The 17,960-nt window shown below is 55.5% G+C and overlaps 1 protein-coding gene across 6 annotated transcripts; it reads left to right on the forward strand.

The window, feature by feature from the left end:
- The first annotated feature begins 1 nt into the window (after position 1).
- LOC120392994 (maestro heat-like repeat-containing protein family member 7) lies at positions 2-16,076 on the forward strand. 6 transcript variants are annotated; one of them, XR_005591842.1, is made up of 7 exons: positions 2-80; positions 904-1,005; positions 1,276-1,378; positions 1,827-1,886; positions 2,894-3,190; positions 12,709-12,937; positions 16,001-16,066. XR_005591842.1 is itself a non-coding variant. In XM_039517645.1 (5 exons), exons 1-5 carry the CDS (start codon positions 6-8, stop codon positions 3,076-3,078), a joined length of 525 nt encoding a protein of 174 aa, XP_039373579.1. In that variant the 5' UTR covers positions 2-5; the 3' UTR covers positions 3,079-3,587. The 6 variants fall into 6 exon arrangements, 1 of the variants encoding a protein (XP_039373579.1); XR_005591844.1 differs by lacking the exon at positions 12,709-12,937 and having other exon boundaries at positions 16,001-16,076; XR_005591841.1 differs by lacking the exon at positions 16,001-16,066 and having other exon boundaries at positions 12,709-13,594.
- Positions 16,077-17,960: the final 1,884 nt, after the last annotated feature.

Raw genomic sequence — 17,960 nt, forward strand, 5'->3', positions numbered from 1 at the left:
GTGAGATGAAGGAGTATGTGCTCCAGAGCCTGGTCCCACTGCTCCTCCTTGTTCATGATGAGCGTCCCAACGTGTCCCAGGTGAGGCCACGAATTGGAGTCTGCAGCTGAGATAGTTACAGAGCGACCATTTGTTTGGGGCAACATGTGACACCCCTTTAAAGGGTCTGGCCGGTAGAGGGCAGGTGCTCAGAGCTGTGACAATCAGGCACTCAAAATCACTTGAATGTTGAGTCCAGTAGTGCCATGACCATGGAACCCCACCCAACTGCTGAGTCTTCTGCATCCTCTGAGCTCAACACCCCTGCAGTCAGGCTGAGAGATTGGGTGGGGCGAGTGGTCGCCTCACCACTCCTACAGCCACTGGCCTCCGTGACACTCCCTGGCTGTGCTTGTGGGAAGAGCACAACCCTGGCCATATCCCTACCAGGAGCAGGGCTACTCAGCCTCCAGATGGTACACAGGACCCAATGTGCCTTAGCCAAGCGGCCCGACAGCCCGTACTAGCCATGACATGCCCAAGCCCCTCCCCCCCCATGCCTCTGCACATGCTAGTGCTCATGGCCCCCATCACTTGGGACACAAATGCCACCAGCACTAATGAATTCACCCCATGAGGTGGGGAACTGAGGCGCAGCCTCAAAAATATTGAACCCCCATGGGCATTAGGCACCTAAATCCCTTTGCAGCCCTGGGCCTAAGCAACTTGCCTGAGTTCCTGCAGGGAGAGCTGGGAACTGAGTCAGGTCTCCAGCCATTGCCTTAGCCACACCGCCGCCCTTCCGTGAGCAGCCAGGGCAGGGAAGCGTTCAGCACGCACGGCCTCCCTGGCCTCCGGTAACTAGGCTAGTGGCTTCCAGCTCCTGTAACTGTGTCCGGCCCGCCCGGCCCTCTTGTTTTGCAGGTGTGTTGGGACACCCTCAGCAGTGCCGCCCAATTCCTGAGGTGGCACCAGCTCAGTGGCCTCATCCAGCACAAGGAAACCTGGCGAATCTGTGACTGCCTGGTGAGGGAGCCCTCTGGCCATTCACTGCACAGCCCTCGCTGGCAGAAGTGGAGGAATCAGTGGATAGGGCACCCCCGATTGCCTGGCTCTGTGCCCACACTGAGCCCCAGCCGCGGGACCACACCTGGCCCTGGGTGTGGTCCCTCTGCGTGATCCTCCCAGCACAGGAAGGAGGGGCCAAAACAGGGCGTGCGCTCCACACACCTGGAAGCTGGCCTGTGGGACGGAAAGGCCTTTAATAATCTTGTTCTCCCTTGTTCTGGCTCCTAGGTGAGGCGCTACAACGGGAGAGCTGATGACTTCCTGTGCCAGACCATGGCCTTCCTGCAGAACCCACAGACTCCAGTTAGGGAAGCAGCCATCAGGTTCCTAGGTAACCACAGAGCAGAGGGGTCCCTTTAGCAGAGGGGCTGGATCTGGTCCCAGGCTCTCCTCAGTCCCTGCCAGCAGCGAGAAGTGACCCCTGGGCTCCTGATTCCCTAATGAAGGCGAAGGGGTGTCAGAAACCCACAGGAGCAAGCTCACCCCAAACTGCCCTGATCGGCTGATAGGAGCCCTCTAAGCCCACTGCTCCTCATGCAGTCCCCATTCTCCGCCCCCACCCCACCGTGGGCTCTTGGGAGTGGACCTTCAAGGCGCTGTGCTCTCCTTTGGCAACCAGCCCTGTAGCCATCTCTGGGGACTCGCCCTTTCCCCTGGGGATTCAGGAGCGTGTCCTGGCCAGTGAGGGGCGGGGGGAAGCCGCGGTGCTTGGAGGGTGACAGGCTCTTTAACACCCTCGCTGGGGACGCGGTGATGTGATGGGCTGTTTGTGTGTGTAGGGCTCACTGCCCGGCAGCTGGACCAGGGGAGCCAGAACAAGTTGAACGCCATCTGCAAGAGTGAGTGGTCCCGCTTTGAGTACTGAGCACTAGGGGGATGAATGGCCCAGGGCTGCAGGGTGGGTTCAATCTCCGATGCCAGCAACGTGGTCACAGGCGAGAGCCACAAGGGGATGCAAAATGTAAATCCCCAACCCCCTGATCAGCTGGCCCCTCACCCTGTCGTGTCTGCTGGTTGGCATGTGCCCAGGCACTTAGCCCTGACCTCAGAGCTGCGGCCTGGTAGATCCCCAAACTGGGCCTTAGCTGGCTGGCCTTCGCAGATGATTGCCCCCCCCAAACACAGCCAAAGTGGGGTGCTGCCTCCCCCCTTGCACTCACTAGCCCAGTGTTTGGAGCAGTCACCTCCACGTGGGACACCTGGGGTCAAGCCACTGCTCCAAATGAGGCTGAAGTGACGTCCGGTCACCTACCTCCCTGCTGCGTGTCCAGACCCCTGGGCAGCACAGGGCAGAGCGGCATCTCCACCACATTTGTTCAGGAAAAGGGAAGGGTGGGTGACATAGCTCAGACTCCTCACTCCCAGAGCAGATTCACAGCTGGGCCTCCCAACCGGAGCTAGAGAATGGCTGAGCTCCCTCCTCGGCATTTCCTGGAGGGCAGCAGGGCACCTGAAGTTAGGCGGCGCCTAACAATGCCCAAGCCCCCTTTGTGACTCTCCCCCTCTCTAGGCCTAAGTGCCCATCTGTGCATTGTGGGGGGAAGGGGGAGGGTAAATACAGGCAGGGATGAGGCTCTCAGATACTGCAGGGATGAGGCAGTCCTAGAAATAGTGAGTGAATGGGGTTCATTGGGACTTCTTGCCTGTGTCTGGAGGCTCCCCCAGCTGTGGAGGGCGGCGGGGATGTTTAGTGAGGGTTGCTGGTTGTTCCCGCTAGTCCCCTGCCTCCTGCCACCTGGCCTGCTGCCTCCTTGTCGTGGGCCGAGAGGTACAGAGCTGGCTTGGCCTGCCAGGGCTCTCCAGAGTGCCATGGCTCTGACCTCCATTTCCTTCCTTTCAATCTTAGACCTCAAAGGCTTGCAGCAGGACAGCAAGTCCTCAGTCCGATGCCTGGCTTCTCAGACTATTTTCATCCTGGAGGCCTTCAAGAACCAGCCTCCAGCCTGCTGCAGCCTATGGACATTGGTCCATAGGATAACAACAATGTGCACTGAGGATAGCCCGCTCATTGAAGCTGCCCAGCTGCCCTAGCTCTGGGAAAAGCAAGCCTCCCTTCTCTGGGGGCTTGGTGCATCAGAGCCCACCTGGAGCAAGGTGGAACACACGGCTTCTTCCCAATTGGCTGCCTGCCCTGCCCAGCCATGTGAGTAGTTAACTGCTCGATAGCTTTCATCAGCATGTACTTTTTGACAGGTTTCCATGCACCGTGTTGCATTTACATCCTGCCCTCCGTCCCCATTTCCAGTCGTGTACGTTTTTGATGCCGTTGGCCATTTTGAAAATTTATTTTGTATTATTTTTCTGTGTTTGGCCGGGGGAAGGTTGTGTGCTTGTGTTTTGACATATTTAGAGAAAAAGTACAAATGAGTAGAAAGAGAGGCTGTAAAGGGTTTGCAGTCCCCCCCCAGCCCCCACCGTCCGTCCATCTGGGTGGGAGACCACACCCCTTGCTATGATACTTCCGGGTACGGTGGTTCAGGGGAAAATTAGCTCAGTGTTAATGGCTCTAGCCTGCAGTCAGGCCAAGTAACGGTAGAGAGTCTGTTTGCCCGGGCCTCAATCAGGGCAGGGCGTCAGTCGAGAAGGGGCTCTGGCCTACAGTCAGGCAGGCAGAGCAGCAGGAGGTCCATTTGCCTGGCCCTTGATCAGGGTAGGGCAGCAGTCAAGTAGGGGGGCTCTGGCCTACAGTCCGGCAAAGCTGTCACAGTCTAGGGGAGGTTAGCTCTCTGGTGGGAATGTCAGGACAACCCTCTGGCATCTGGATTCAGGCGGGTGCCAGACCAATTCAGGCCTCCTGACAACCAGGGGGGAGGCTGCCACTCCTGACGTTGAGGTGGTAGGGGCAGAGGAACTCAGGTCCTCCCATTCCACTGCGTCCCAGCCCAGGACCCTAACAGCGGTGGAGTTGTCCGCCACTGGGTCAGCGGGGAAAGTCCAGCCGCAACACGCTGGCTGGCTTGTAGTCAATAACACAGCCAAACCTAATTCTGCTTCCCATGGCTCCATCCTACACACCCATTCCATGTGTACATGGGTTCCAGGGTTGTTGTTCGCTTCGCTGGGATAGACAGCTAGTGGCAGCCCCCCCAGCTCCTCGGAGATCCTGGCGTCTGGCAGCTTTGTCAGCACCTCTGGGTCTCTGTCAGGAGAGCGGTCTCCGTTAGGTCTGGGCTCATGCAACGGGGAAGAGACGTCCTGCTCCTCAGGCAGCCCTCCCCCGACTGAGCTGGAGGACCAGCCTTTTATAGTTCCGCTTCCTGTCCCACCCCTCTGCTTCCAGCGGGGAGGCCATGCAAGTCCCCGTTCTACCCACCAGGGGGGCGTTCACGGATCCCTCCCTGTCTGTCAGGGCAGGAGACTATGCCCTCTCGCTACAGAGGCCTTAAAGAAAAGGAGTTTTAAAAAAAGAAAGATTGCTTAGGCTTAGAGGAAAAAAGGAAAGAAAGGTTATCTTAAATAGAAGAAAGAGGGGAAACTAGAGAAAGCAACAAGAGAGAGGAGTTTGTAAGAACGTAGTAAAAGGTTATTTTTGTTGGGACTAAAAAATTATGAGAGTAAAAAAAATTGAACTCAATTTAAAAAACCAAAGGCTAATTAAATAGAATAGGAAATATAAAGGAAGGTTGAGAAGGTCGGGTGAAAGAACTCACATGGCAGAATAATTAGCGAGAGATTCTGTGTCAGTGACATAGGGCTGTGTAAAGTACAGAAAACAGCAAGAGAGAGAAAGATCCCTTTTTGTTAATAAGCAGAAAACAGAGCTGTGCAAAAGAGAGAAAGATCCTTACCATTTCCCGCCGTTGTTCAGCCATCGTCAACTGAGCAGCACAGCTTCCGCTGCAAACTCTGCTCTCCCATTCTTGCATCAGTAGCAAATTTCTCCATGTTGTCGGTGCTGGGCTCCAGTGAAAGCTACAGAAGGAAACCATTTCCGCCTTTTATCAGCCATCTTGAACCGAACAGCTCTCCTACGTTTCATGCCATTTTTCCAGGATTACCCATGCAGGCACCATAGCGCGGCAAGTATGTAGCCCACTCAGATCTCTGCTGCAGTCTTGACCATTGTAAATACCTCACGCATTATCCAGCAATATGTGAAGTTTCTGCAAAAATGGGCGAGGTAGCGACGACAGCGCGATTACTGTCCTGATGAGGACATGGACACCTCTGTTCCTAGAAGCACAGCATGCAGCGATTGGGAGATCATGGTGGTGTTGGGCCAGGTTCATGCCGTGGAAGGCCAATTTTGGGCCCAGGAAACAAGCACAGACTGGTGGGACCACATAGTTTTGCAGATCTGGGATGATTCCCAGTGGCTGTGAAACTTTCGTATGCGTAGGACCACTTTCAGGGAACTTTGTGACTTGCTGTCCCCTGCCCTGAAGCACAAAGACAGCAAAATGAGAGCAGCCCTCACAGTTGAGAAGTGCGTGGCCGTAGCACTGTGGAAGCTTGCAATGCCCATCAGCTACTAGTCAGTCAGGAATCAGTTTGGAGTGGGCAAATCTACCGTAGGGGCTGCTGTGCTACAAGTAGCCAATGCAATCATTGACCAGCTGCTATCAAGGGTAGTGAGTTTGGAAAATGTGCAGACCATTGTGGATGGCTTTAATGCGCTGGGGTTCCCTAACTGCAGTGGGGCGATAGACAGAACGCATATCCCTATCTTGGCCCCGGCACACCGGAGCGGCCAATATGTAAACTGTAAGGGGTACGTTTCCATGGTGCTGCAAGCACTGGTGGATCACAAAGGACATTTCACTGACATCAAGGTGGGATGGCCGGAAAGTGCATGACGCTCGCATCTTCAGGAACTCTGGTCTGTTGGAACAGCTGCAGGAAGGGACTTACTTTCCAGACCAGAAAATTACTGTTGGGGATGTGGAAATGCCTATAGTTATCCTGGGGGACCCAGCCTACCTCTTAATGCCATGGCTCATGAAGTCGTACAGGCATCCTGGACAGTAGTAAGGAGCAGTTCAACTATAGGCTAAGCAAATGCAGGATGGTGGTCGAATGTGCTTTTGGACGTTTGAAAGAGCGCTGGCGCAGTTTACTGACTTGGTTAGATCTCAGCACAACCAATACTCCAATTGTAATTGCTGCTTGTTGTGTGCTCCACAATATCTGTGAGAGTAAGGGGGAGACGTTTATGGCGGAATGGGAGGTTGAGGCAACTCGCCTGGTGGCCAATTTCGCACAGCCAGAGAACAAGGCGATTAGAAGAGCACAGCAGGGTGCGCTGTGCATCAGAGAAGCTTTGAAAGACAGTTTCATGATTGGCCAGGGTACAGTGTGACACTTGTGTTTGTTTATCTTGAAGTTACCCGCCCCCTATATATATGAAAGGAAATAAAGTCACAATTGTTTAAAAACCATTCTTTAGTATTCATTGCACAACACATGGAGAGAAATCAGAAGGTAAATGGGGGGAGGAGGGGTTGGGTTATGGGGGTGGAGAAGAAGGGAAGGAGAAGTCCAGAAACCAAATCAAAAGTTCACATATGCCAACTTTCTGCTGCTTGGGTGAGCCTCTGGGGTTGAGTGTGGAGTCCCCTTAGCCTCCCCCGTCGTGTTCTTGGGCGTCTGGGTGAGGAGGCTATGGAACTTGGGGAGGAGGGAGGGCAGTTATACAGGGGCAGCAGCGGCAATCTGTGATCTTTCTGCCTTTCCTGCATTAGATCCACCATACAGGGCAGCATGTCAGTTTGCTCCCCCATGAGCTCGACCATAGTGTCCTGCCTGCTCTCATTGCGCGCGTCCCTCCTCTCTTCGTGTTCCTGTAATGCATTACGTGACTGCGCAATTGTTTACCACCACGCATTCAGCGGGCCCTATCAGCGCTGGAGGACTGCATGAGCTCTGCGAATATGTCGTCCAATGTTCCTATTTTCTGCCTTCTAATCTGGACCAGCCTCTTGGATGGAGTAGATTGGGGCTGCGTTGAAACATTTGCACCTGCAGGAGGAGAAAAAGGAAGAGTAGTATTTTAAAAGATACATTTCAGAGAACAAAGGACACACTGTTTCTCAGTGAAACAGGCAATTCATAGTACACAGCACATCACACACAGCCGGGCAACAGAATTCAGCTTGCAGCCAGCCATGGTAAGCCCTAGGGGCACGCGGGGTTCTGTTTCTTCCGCATTCATTTCAATACTTTCAAACTGCTGGGCCCCCTTTCTCATAGCAAGCAATGCCTGGTAGGTTTGCAGTATAAAAGGAGGTCCTGCAGGCTCTCTGGGATGATTGCTTCACACAACACACACACACACACAGACTCGCACCCACTGCGTGGCTCCGATGAGGCTCTGAGCAGGGATGAGCCCTTTAAACTAAACGCAAACAGCCCAACGTGGCTGTGTTTTCCCCACCCCGCCTCCGCTTGGCTCCGATCAGGCTCCCTCGCCAGAAGTACCTTCTCCAGGATCATGGTAGTGTGGGTGGGGGCTATTGTCTCCTGCATTAAGAATAGTTCCTGGCTAGGGATGAAAATGGATTCCCCACTTACCGCCTGTGCACTGTCCTCCTCCTCCTCCTCTTCATCCTCCAATAACTCATCCTCCTCGCTCCGTTCAACTTCCTCCTTGGAGATATCCACGGACAGTGGTGGGGTAGTGGTGTCGTCACCCCCATAACTGCATGCAGCTCACGGTAGAAGCGGCATGTATGCGGCTGTGACCCACAGCGTCCATTTGCCTCCCTGGCATTTTGGTACGCTTGCCTGAGCTCCCTGATTTTTGTACAACACTGCTCTGTTTCCCTGGAGTAGCCTCTTTCCGTCATGGCCCTGGAGACTTTAGCGTACATATTTGCGTTCTTTTCTTTTTAACGTAGTTCTGCCATAACAGATTTTTCTCCCCAACATTCGATGAAATTCAGTACCTCCCATTCGGACCATTCTGGAGCTCATCTGCGAATCCGGGACTGCGTGGTCTCTTGTGATGGTGCTCTCTGCATGATTGCCTATGATAGTGGACTGTGCTGCTGGTCACCTGTGCTGCTGGTGACCAAACAGGAAATGAAATTCAAAAGTTCCTGGGGCTTTTTCTGCCCACCTGGCTAGTGCATCATAGTTGAGAGTGTTGTCTACAGCAGTCACAAGGAAACATTCTGGGATACTTCCCGGAAGCCAATAACTTCGAATTGCGTCCACACTACTTTTAATCTGGGATTGCGATCTCGATTTAAGCGCTACTCTACTTGCCAAGGTGAAGTACAGAAATTGGATTAAAGAGCCCTTTAAATCGAAGAAACCAGTTTGGTCATGTGGAAGGAATGATTTTTTTTTCTCCAAATTAACTCGGCTAATTCCGAAATAAATGAATAGTGTAGACCAGGCTTGAGAGAGGGAGAGTATAGAAAACAGCAAGAGATCATTTTGGGTTAGTGAGAGAAGGACAGTATAGAAAGCTGCAGGGAGGGGACACGGGGGAGAGAGAACTTACCCTTGTGGCTGCCTCTGGGAAAAGAGGCTCACAGCTGCCAGCATGGTTATCTCCGCCTCTCGGGATAGCTAGCTAGATAGATGTGGTGTATGGAGATAGATAGATAGATAACCCTATTGGCTTTACGCTCTTTTACATTTGATGTGATTTTTCTCTAATCTCAGCTCCTTGAACTTTTTCATGGTCCAAAGCGAACAACAACCCTGGAACCCATGCACACATGGAATTGGCATGTAGGAAGGAGCCCAGGGAAGCTGAATTGGGTTCAGATGTATTATTGACTACAAGCCAGCCAGCGTGTTATGGTTGGACTTTCCCTGCTGACCCAGTGGCGGACCACTCCACCGCTGTTAGGGCCCTGAGCTGGGACACAGTGGAACGAGAGGGCCTGGGTTCCTCTACCCCTACCACCCCAACGTCAGGAGTGGCAGCCTCCCCACCTGGTTGTCAGGAGGCCTGAATTGGTCTGGCACCCGCCTGAATCCGGATGCCAGACGGTTGTGCTGACTCTCCCACCAGAGAGCTAACCTCCCCTAGACTGTGACAGCTCTGCCGGACTGTAGGCCAGAGCCCCCCTACTTGACTGCTGCCCTACCCTGATCAAGGGCCAGGCAAATGAACCTCCTGCTGCTCTGCCTGCCTGACTGTAGGCCAGAGCCCTTTCTTGATTGATGCCCTGCCCTGATTGAGGGCCCCGGGCAAACAGACTCTCTACCGTTACTTGGCCTGACTGCAGGCTAGAGCCATTAACACTGAGCTAATTGTCCCCTGAACCAAGGTACCCCCGGAAGTATCGTAGCAAGGGGCATGGTCAAAGGGGCTGACGGCGCCAGAAATGGGGATGGGGTGTGGAAACCTGCCAAAAACTGTTAGGTGATGAAAGCTATCAAATGGTTAACTACTCTGTAACGGGCCGGTGTGGCTCCCCTCCTCCCCTGGGAGGGTTGAGCCCCGGACACTGGAAGGGGCGGGGCTACAGAACAGTGAGCCCGCCCCTCAGAGGGTCAGGCGGTGACCCAGAAGTATAAAAGCCGGCCATCCGAGCTCAGTCAGAGCCCAGCCACCGCCGGGAGCAAACCTGCCCGAGGGAGCTCGTGACTGGGAAGACACTGGGGCCCAGAGCAGTTGCCCGGACTGGCCGGAGCTTCCCCTCACTCGCTACCGGGAGGACCCGCCGGAGCTTCCCCGTGCCACCTACGATGAGGAGCCACCAGAGGCTTCCCCTCTCCACTGTTGTTACCCCGAGTAACCCCCGGAGCAGCACTGGCCGGACTTCCCCGAGGAACTGCCGGATCTACCCCCCACCCGGGCTGCGAGGAGCCCATGCTGTGGGACTTCCCGGGAGTGGACGCCGCGGACCAGGTAGGCCCAGAGGGAGAAATTGGAAGTGGCCCGGGGGCAGCTGACCCTAGTCAGGCTGCAGATCAACCCATACCCATGTCAGTGTGTTGCGGTGAGGATCCCCACTGACCGTCAGCCGTGGTAGCCGCTGCCTAGGACCCCGGGCCGGGACGCAGTGGAGTGAATGGGCCTGCGTCCCCCCTGCCACCCCACTGATGGGTGGCAGTTTTCCCCCTCACCCCAGTGCTCAGCCCCTGCCCCAAAGGGCCTGAGCCTCCTAGACTGTTTGCTGCCCAGTCCCTGCCCCAAAGGGCCTGAGCCTCCTAGACTGCTTGCTGCCCAGTCCCTGCCCCAAAGGGCCTGAGCCTCCTAGACTGTTTGCTGCTCAGCCCCTGCCCCAAAGGGCCTGAGCTCCTAGACTGTTTGCTGCCCAGTCCCTGCACCAAAGGGCCTGGGCCTGCTGAACTATTTGTACTGTTGCTCAGCCCCTGCAGCAAAGGGCCTGGGCTTGCTTGAACTCTTTGTGTTGTGGCCCAGCCCCTGCAACAGAGGGTCTGGGCCTCCCCAAACTGTTGCATATTGTTGCTCAGCCTTGACTCGTGTATTGACTCGTGTATTTGGGCCGTCCCTAATTGACTCGTGTATTGTTGCTCAGTGTAACGGGCCGGTTTGGCTCCCCTCCTCCCCTGGGAGGGTTGAGTCCCGGACACCCACGTTTACAGTTGGTACCAGAAGTGGGGAGTCGATCCCTTGCCTCTGTGAGAAGGGGCCGGTAGGTGGGTGGTGAATCACCCCCTTCCTAGCCAGGAACATCGATATGCAACGGCTGTTCCAGCTGCTGGTGGAGAGCCAGGAGCAGCAGCAGGCAGCCCAGCAGCAGCAGCAGCATGCCGCCCAGCTGGAGCAACAGCAGCAAGGAGATGCCGCCCAGCTCCAGCAACAGCAGCAGCAGCACGCAGCTCAGCTGGAGCAGCAGCAGCAGCTAGTACAGCAGCTGGGGAACCAGCTGCAGAACCTCATGGGCCCCGCACCCCGCCCCGCCGACTGGCCAGCGGGGGAGGGCACTGGGGGGGGTGCATGTTCGGCTGCCCCCCTGTGCCTGACCAAGATGGGCCCGGACGACGACCCCGAGGCCTTCTTGGTCATGTTTGAGCATGTGGCCCTTGTCGTGGGGTGGGCCCGAGACCAATGGGCCACTCTTTTGGCCCCGTATTTGACTGGGACGGCCCAAGCGGCCTACTGCGGACTGGCGACAGAAGAGGCCAGAGACTATGACCGAGTAAAAGCTGCGATCCTGGACACTTTGGATGTCAGCCCAGAGACCTTTAGACAGCGGTTCTGGCGCCAGACCTACCCTGCGGGCGCCCGTCCCCGGATGGTGGTCCAGACCTTGAAGTAGGCCTGCCGCCGGTGGCTGCAACCAGAGGTCAGGACGGCGGAGGAGGTCACTGAGCAGGTTGTCTTGGAATAATTTGTCCATACCCTGCCGGCCCGGGGAAGGGCCTGGGTACTCCGACACCGGCCGGCGACCCTGGCTGATGCCGTCTCGCTGATGGAAGGCTTCCTGGCTGCGGAAGCCTCCATAGGACCCACCTTCCGGCCACCTACCTCCGGGCCCGAATGCCCCATAATGAGAAGAAGGCGACCAACCTGCCCAGCCAGCGAGGTCCAGGCCACGGATCAGAATCCCGGCTGGGGTCCCAGACCCAGCGCTCAGACGCGGCTTCCCGGCTGGCAACCCCGGCCTTCAATCAGGGGGCCCCGAGGGCCCGTCGGAGCCCCCCCGAAGTACCCGAGTGGCCCTCCCTCGGAGCGGGTGTCCCGAGCTCGGTCCCTGCTTTGGATGCGGGAAGGCGGGGCACCTACAACGGGACTGCCCCGAAATGGACTGTAGCTTTGGGTAGGTCTACGCAGGAGCCGGCCGGACCCGATTACCACAGGTCCCCAAACTCACGGTCCCAGTGATGGTTGGGGACCAAGCCACGCAGGCTTTGATTGACTCTGGGTGCGGCCAGACGTTGGTGCGCCAGGCTCTGGGACCCCCGGTCGACCCCCGTTTGAAGCCGATCCGTCTGCAGTGCATTCATGAAGACGTCCGGCCCTACCCGAGCGCTCGAGCCCGACTAACAGTGGGTGGTATCACCCGACAATTAGTAGTCAGGCTGCAGATCAACCCATACCCATGTCAGTGTGTTGCGGTCAGGATCCCCACTGACCGTCAGCCGTGGTAGCCGCTGCCTAGGACCCCGGGCCGGGACGCAGTGGAGTGAATGGGCCTGCGTCCCCCCTGCCACCCCACTGATGGGTGGCAGTTTTCCCCCTCACCCCAGTGCTCAGCCCCTGCCCCAAAGGGCCTGAGCCTCCTAGACTGTTTGCTGCCCAGTCCCTGCACCAAAGGGCCTGGGCCTGCTGAACTATTTGTACTGTTGCTCAGCCCCTGCAGCAAAGGGCCTGGGCCTTCTTGAACTCTTTGTGTCGCTGCCCCGCCCCTGCACCAGAGGGCCTGGGCTTGCTTGAACTCTTTGTGTTGTGGCCCAGCCCCTGCAACAGAGGGCCTGGGCTTCCCCAAACTGTTGCATATTGTTGCTCAGCCTTGCAACAGAAGGCCTGAGCCCTAATTGACTCGTGTATCGTTGCTCAGTGTAACGGGCCGGTGTGGCTCCCCTCCTCCCCTGGGAGGGTTGAGCCCCGGACACCCACGTTTACATACTCACATTCAGCCTCCTCCGCCCCCTTGTACATAACAATCCTCTGTTTCATTTTGATGTATTTTGATGTATTTTAATGCTTTTATTCATTTTATTTATTAAATAACTGTGTTTACAGTAATATAGCAAGATATAAAATATATACACATCTTGTCCTGTACACAGAACACAGACCGCTCCACTGGATCCCACAACCCATACAGGGAGAAAGCCGTAGAAAATGCTGACATCTCCAAAATCATATCAGGGCAAGAAAAGGCACTTGCTGTTTGCAACACTTGTACAGGACAGACACAGGGTGAGGGCTAGACTAAGTGGCCATGGTTAGTCCTGCTCCATCTCTACCGTCTCAGTTTCCATCTACAGCTGTTCACACTCAAAATGCAGGACAGGGGTAAGGTTAGCCCATCACCAAAAGAACCTTAATGTAAAGCAGTGTTCCTTCCTGCGCCTGGTGGGGATCACGCAGACAGACAACACCCCAGGCTGGGCATTGTCCCAGGGTAAAGCAGGGCTGTAGCGTAAGGTGGAGTCGTCCCTGGACGAACAGGGTGAGGCATGGGACAATGCAGCTGAGAGTTGCAGGGCTGGGCACCAGAAGAATCGCCGGGTGGAACTTTGGGGTATGGCAGGGAGGGGTGGAACAAGCCCTGCTCTGGGTCAGTCCCAGTGCCATTGGCCCACTGCCTTTGAAGAGGCCACCGATGAAGGCCATTTGTCCTACTCCCCTGGGTCCAGCAACCCAGCTCTCCCTGGAGAGAAACTTTGCCTTGAAATTTTAAAGCAAGCGACTTTGTTGTTAGGGCTGAAGGGGGTGGTGGCACGGGAGACACTGACCATGTGATGACACCAGTCAGCTCAGAGAGAAATCTGCCGCTTGTGTTCTTTGGGGGATCGTACCTTAAAAAGGGGTCAGCGGGAGGTGGAAGGGCTGAGTGTAAAGGACCAGGAAGGAAGTAGGGTCGTGGGAGAGGGTCAGTGCCAGGACATCCCGTTGCTAATGAGAATCCGCCTTCCAAGTAGCACCGCCCCAGGTCCGTAATCCTTATGCTGGAGAGCACTGTGAAGCAAAGTCTCCCACTGAGCCACATGGCCCTGCCCAACATAAGAGCTGCAGAGCAGGGCCCTCAGAAGGGTCCTGCGGAGCATGAGGGATGGGACCCCTCGGAACCACAGGCTTCCCCCAAGGCTTTGGGGGCTAAAGGAGTCGGCTTCTGAAGTGGACACTGTGCCCTGTCACCAGGGATTAGAGGGAACGGGCTAGCACTCTGGCTCTGCAGTGCTAACAGCTAATCCAGGGCCTGAAAGGGGTGAGCCGTGGAGTACTAGACCTTAGTCCAGTAGTGTAGCTAGTGGGGTGCAGGGGAAGCAGCTGCTTCCCCTCAGCACATTTTCAAAAAAGCCATGCCTGAGGCGAGGTTACCATGGCACCAGGGGCAGGGCCCATGCTCCACTCTGAAGCTTGGCCTGCCTGGCTTCCCCCAGCTTGCTGCATACCCCGCCTGCACCCATCAGCTGTGTCTCCCAGCAGGAGGGAGACAGCTGATCCCGGGGCGGGGAGGGGAAGAGAAGAACTGAACTCCAGCAAGCTAGGATCCTGCAGGCAGGCTTTGCTGGCTTCCCCTAGTGTGCTGCATAAACCCTGCTCCCTCCCTGCCTTGCCGATTAGCTGTCTCCCAGCAGGAGGGAGACAAACAGCTAATCAGCTAGGGAATGGGGGGAGAGGGAAAGAACTGAGCTCCAGCAAGCTGGGCTCCTGGGGAGGAGGAGAGGCTGGGGCCTTGGGAAAGAAGGGGGTCAGTCAGGGCATGCCCCCTCTAGGGGGCAGGGGCACCTGCCCACAAGCCATCAGCTGTTCAGCCAGGGCAGGGGCAGTAGGGTAGCTAGCTAGGGGAGTGCGAGTGCTTGCTGATTAGCTGGTTTTTGGCCACCAGCCAATCAGTGAGGGGAAATGCTCCTGGAGCAAGGGGCTGAGCAGCTGAGACACCCCAGCTCCTTCTCCTACCTGCTTCTTGTGGCACTGTGGCAGGTGTGCTTTCTCTGGCTCTGCAGCAGCAGCTCCTAACCTCTTACCCAACTAAAGGCAGCCAGTAGCAGCAGCTGGTAAGTGTATTTCAAAGGGGGTCTTTCTTGTGGTGAGGCTGGCTTGGGGGCGGGGGACTGGAAACCCTCCAGGTGGCTGTGAGAGCCAGCACCTGGCTGCTGGTAGGATGGCTGTCTGCCTTATACTGGGATTGGGAATTAGTGCCCTTACATGCAACTCCTCCTATTGTGCCAGTGTAGATCCTGCTGTTAGTACAGCTATTTGCAGGTGCCCTGTGTTTAGCTGAAACTTTGGACTTAGTTTAGTGGGGATGGACTCAGACTGAGAGCTAAACTGACACTACTATCCTGCTGTGTGGATCCCAGTGTGCTTGTACTGTGAATGTTTGGCATGCACATGTGGCTATATTTATCTCATTGTGCAGATGTGCTTGGTGTGATGATGACATTATGCTAAGATGAATCGTGAAAATAGTGTCCTGGTGTGATGGTGGTCACTCTGTGCTGTTCATGTGAATCTTGCATTTTTGTATGCTGGGTTGGTGTAGCCCTGTTGTTCCCAGGAAATTAGAGCCACAAGGTGGGTCAGGTAATATCTTTTATTGGAGCAACTTTTGTTGGTGAGAGAGAGAGAGAGAGAGGGAGAGAGCGAAGCTTTGGAGCTTTCATGGAGTTTTCTTCTTCCTGAAGAAGAGTTCTGTGAAAGCTCAAAAGCTTGTCTCTCTCACCAACAGAAGCTGGTCCAATAAAAGATATTACCTCACCCACCTTGATATATATTCCCCTCCGCCCCCCGCCATATTACCTCATCCAGCTTTCCGGGAGTGAGTTTTCATCATGACATGGGAAGTGCTCTGACTTGTCCTGACTTCTCTGTATCAGCCCCTCTAACTTGCACTGCAGCCCAGTACTTGGGGGCTGGGTGCCTGCAGTGCTGAGATCTGTGAGATCAGGGACTCTCAGACCCAGCTGGGAGGGGAAGGGCACTCCTTGTTGGCCTCTCTCTCTCTTGCTGCCTCCTTTTTTCCGAGTGCCTCATGATGCATAGAGTCAGCGTGGCTAGGTGCTGCATTGGAGAGCCTCCCAGTGCAGCCCCCAACCCCCTCTGCCCCATGCGAACCCCCAACAGACCCTGCCCACCTCTGTCCGATTGTCTCTCTTATGTGGGGGACTGTGCCCCCACCCCCTGTTCCTGTGTGCTGCCTGCTTCCAGGGGCCACAGATTGCAGAGCAGCCCCCTCAGGAAAGATGAGAGGGGCTGTCCCACCAGGTGCGTGCACAGCCCTCCGGAGCACTGCTTTGTCCCGTTATATCCGAATTCATGTTATATCGGGTTGTGTTATATCGAGGTAGAGGTGTAATTTAATATGTCGTGTGGCACCTTTTTTTATGTGTTGGCTCCCCCTGATTTTAGAACCTGGCTATGCCACTGCCTTAGTCAGCCCTGCCGCTGCAGCACACATGGTAGCAGATGAGACAGAATGAGGCCCAGCTCCAGGAGGGTACCACAGCCAGTGCTGTGAAGGGAGCTGCATGGCCTGTACGGCTGGGAGAGGACAAGGGTGGTCATGGGGGAGAAGAGAGCCTGGCAGCGACAAAATACTGCAAATTATGCAGAAACAGGGCTGAGCAAAATTGTCTCCAGTGTCCGTTAGGGTGGATTTCCCTGCACCCAGCCACCCAGAAGCAGGTAAGGGAACAGGGCCCCTGGGTGCCACGCTAGGGGTACATGCAGTGCCCACAGCCATTCCAGGGAGGCAGCTCAGATATGTAACTTACATCCCCACTGGTCAATTTCACCATCGTTCTGCAGGAGGCGCCATTGCTGCAGAAGCCCTGAAGGCTACCTGCATTGAACCGTCCCTCCCAATGAAGGCCAGGGCCTGGAGCCACTCCCTGAATTAAACCCCCTTCTTGTGCAGTGGGTAGGTGAAGGCAGCCAATGGCCTTTCAAGTCTTGGATGGTTTCAGGGCCAGAAAGGGGGATGGAGAGAGAGGAGGTCGGGGAGAGGTTACATCCACCCTGGACTCCTCTCTGCATTTCACCCCAAGTTACTAAGCTACAGCCTCCCCCCGCCTCTGGTGCCAATGCTGAGGAGACTCTTGGGGGGTGAATTGGTCTCCTGCACCCCTCACTCTCCTTCTCTGTTACCTGCTTCCCACAATAGACAGACACAGTTAAACTCTCCCAGTGTCACAGTTACTGTCACTCACTGCCCCTGCACAGAGGCATTTGTTCCCTGTCTTCCCAAATTACATGGTACCATGGGGATGACTGCACCCAAAAGAACCTCTCAATTTGTGCTGTCCTTTCGCCTGTGTTGCCCCCTGAAAGCACAATCACATGCAACCACTAGGAGGCAGATTTTGAAGACAAGAAACCAATATAACTCCATAGTTATAAGAGGTGAACGCCCCCAGCTACAGACAATAGGAGGGGTACTCCAGGGGGTGTGCTATGAATTACTGCCCCGCAGAAGGGGTGCGGCATATATAGTTTATGGGAATGTGCTTCCCCTTTGATTGTACATTACAAGGCTGTTCCTTATTCCTGTGATTAAGCGGCATTGTGCTTTCAGCCAGGGCTGTTCCAGGATTTGCACCTTCGCATGAGGCACATCGGTGGGGGTGCGGTCTGGACCGGGCACCTGGAATTCCAGTCTCCACGGCTGGCGAGCTGCCCAGCAGTACGGCTGCAGGCTATGAGTCCTGGGGGGGCTCGCGGTATTTCTCACACTGGGTGGCATATGAAGATGTGCTCAGCACTGGCCTCCTTCTGCTCCCACTGAGGTCAACAGAACGGCGCCTTCCCTCCCGCTCGCCATGGGAGCAGAGTTAGGCTGATGCTGAGTGCTCTGGACTACCCCATCCAGAGCGTCCCCTCCTCGCCAGGCTTTTGGCAGGCAGCAAGCCCCTGGAGCTGGCACGTACGGGAGAGCGAAGTACAAAAGGTGGCTGGAGAACTCAGCTGGGAGGCAGCCGCCAGAGGAGCCAGATGCCTCCTGTGAGCTCCCAAGCTGGAAGGCTGCTGCTGACCCCGAGGGAGCCGAGGACTGGCCAGGGCCATTTACAGACCCAAGCAGGGAGGAGCTGCAAGCTGTGAAAGTAGAATGAATTATATTGTAAAAATAAGAATGGATTAAAGAAATGTTGTATGTACCTTTAAGCAGAAATAAGAAATGTTGAAATACAGGTGCCAGGAAAAGAAACATTAGGCATAAACAATGGTGCTAATGGCGAAACATTAACAGAAGATCGGGAGTTGCAGCGCTGGATGTGCCTTGCAGGTGTGGACGGTTACTAATTGCAGCGCTGGAAAGCCTCTACCAGCGCTGCAACTTGCAAGTGTAGCCAAGCCCATAGTTAATAAGAAA

The sequence above is a fragment of the Mauremys reevesii genome, unplaced genomic scaffold, assembly GCF_016161935.1.
Source record: "Mauremys reevesii isolate NIE-2019 unplaced genomic scaffold, ASM1616193v1 Contig131, whole genome shotgun sequence".
NCBI lineage: Eukaryota > Metazoa > Chordata > Testudines > Geoemydidae > Mauremys > Mauremys reevesii.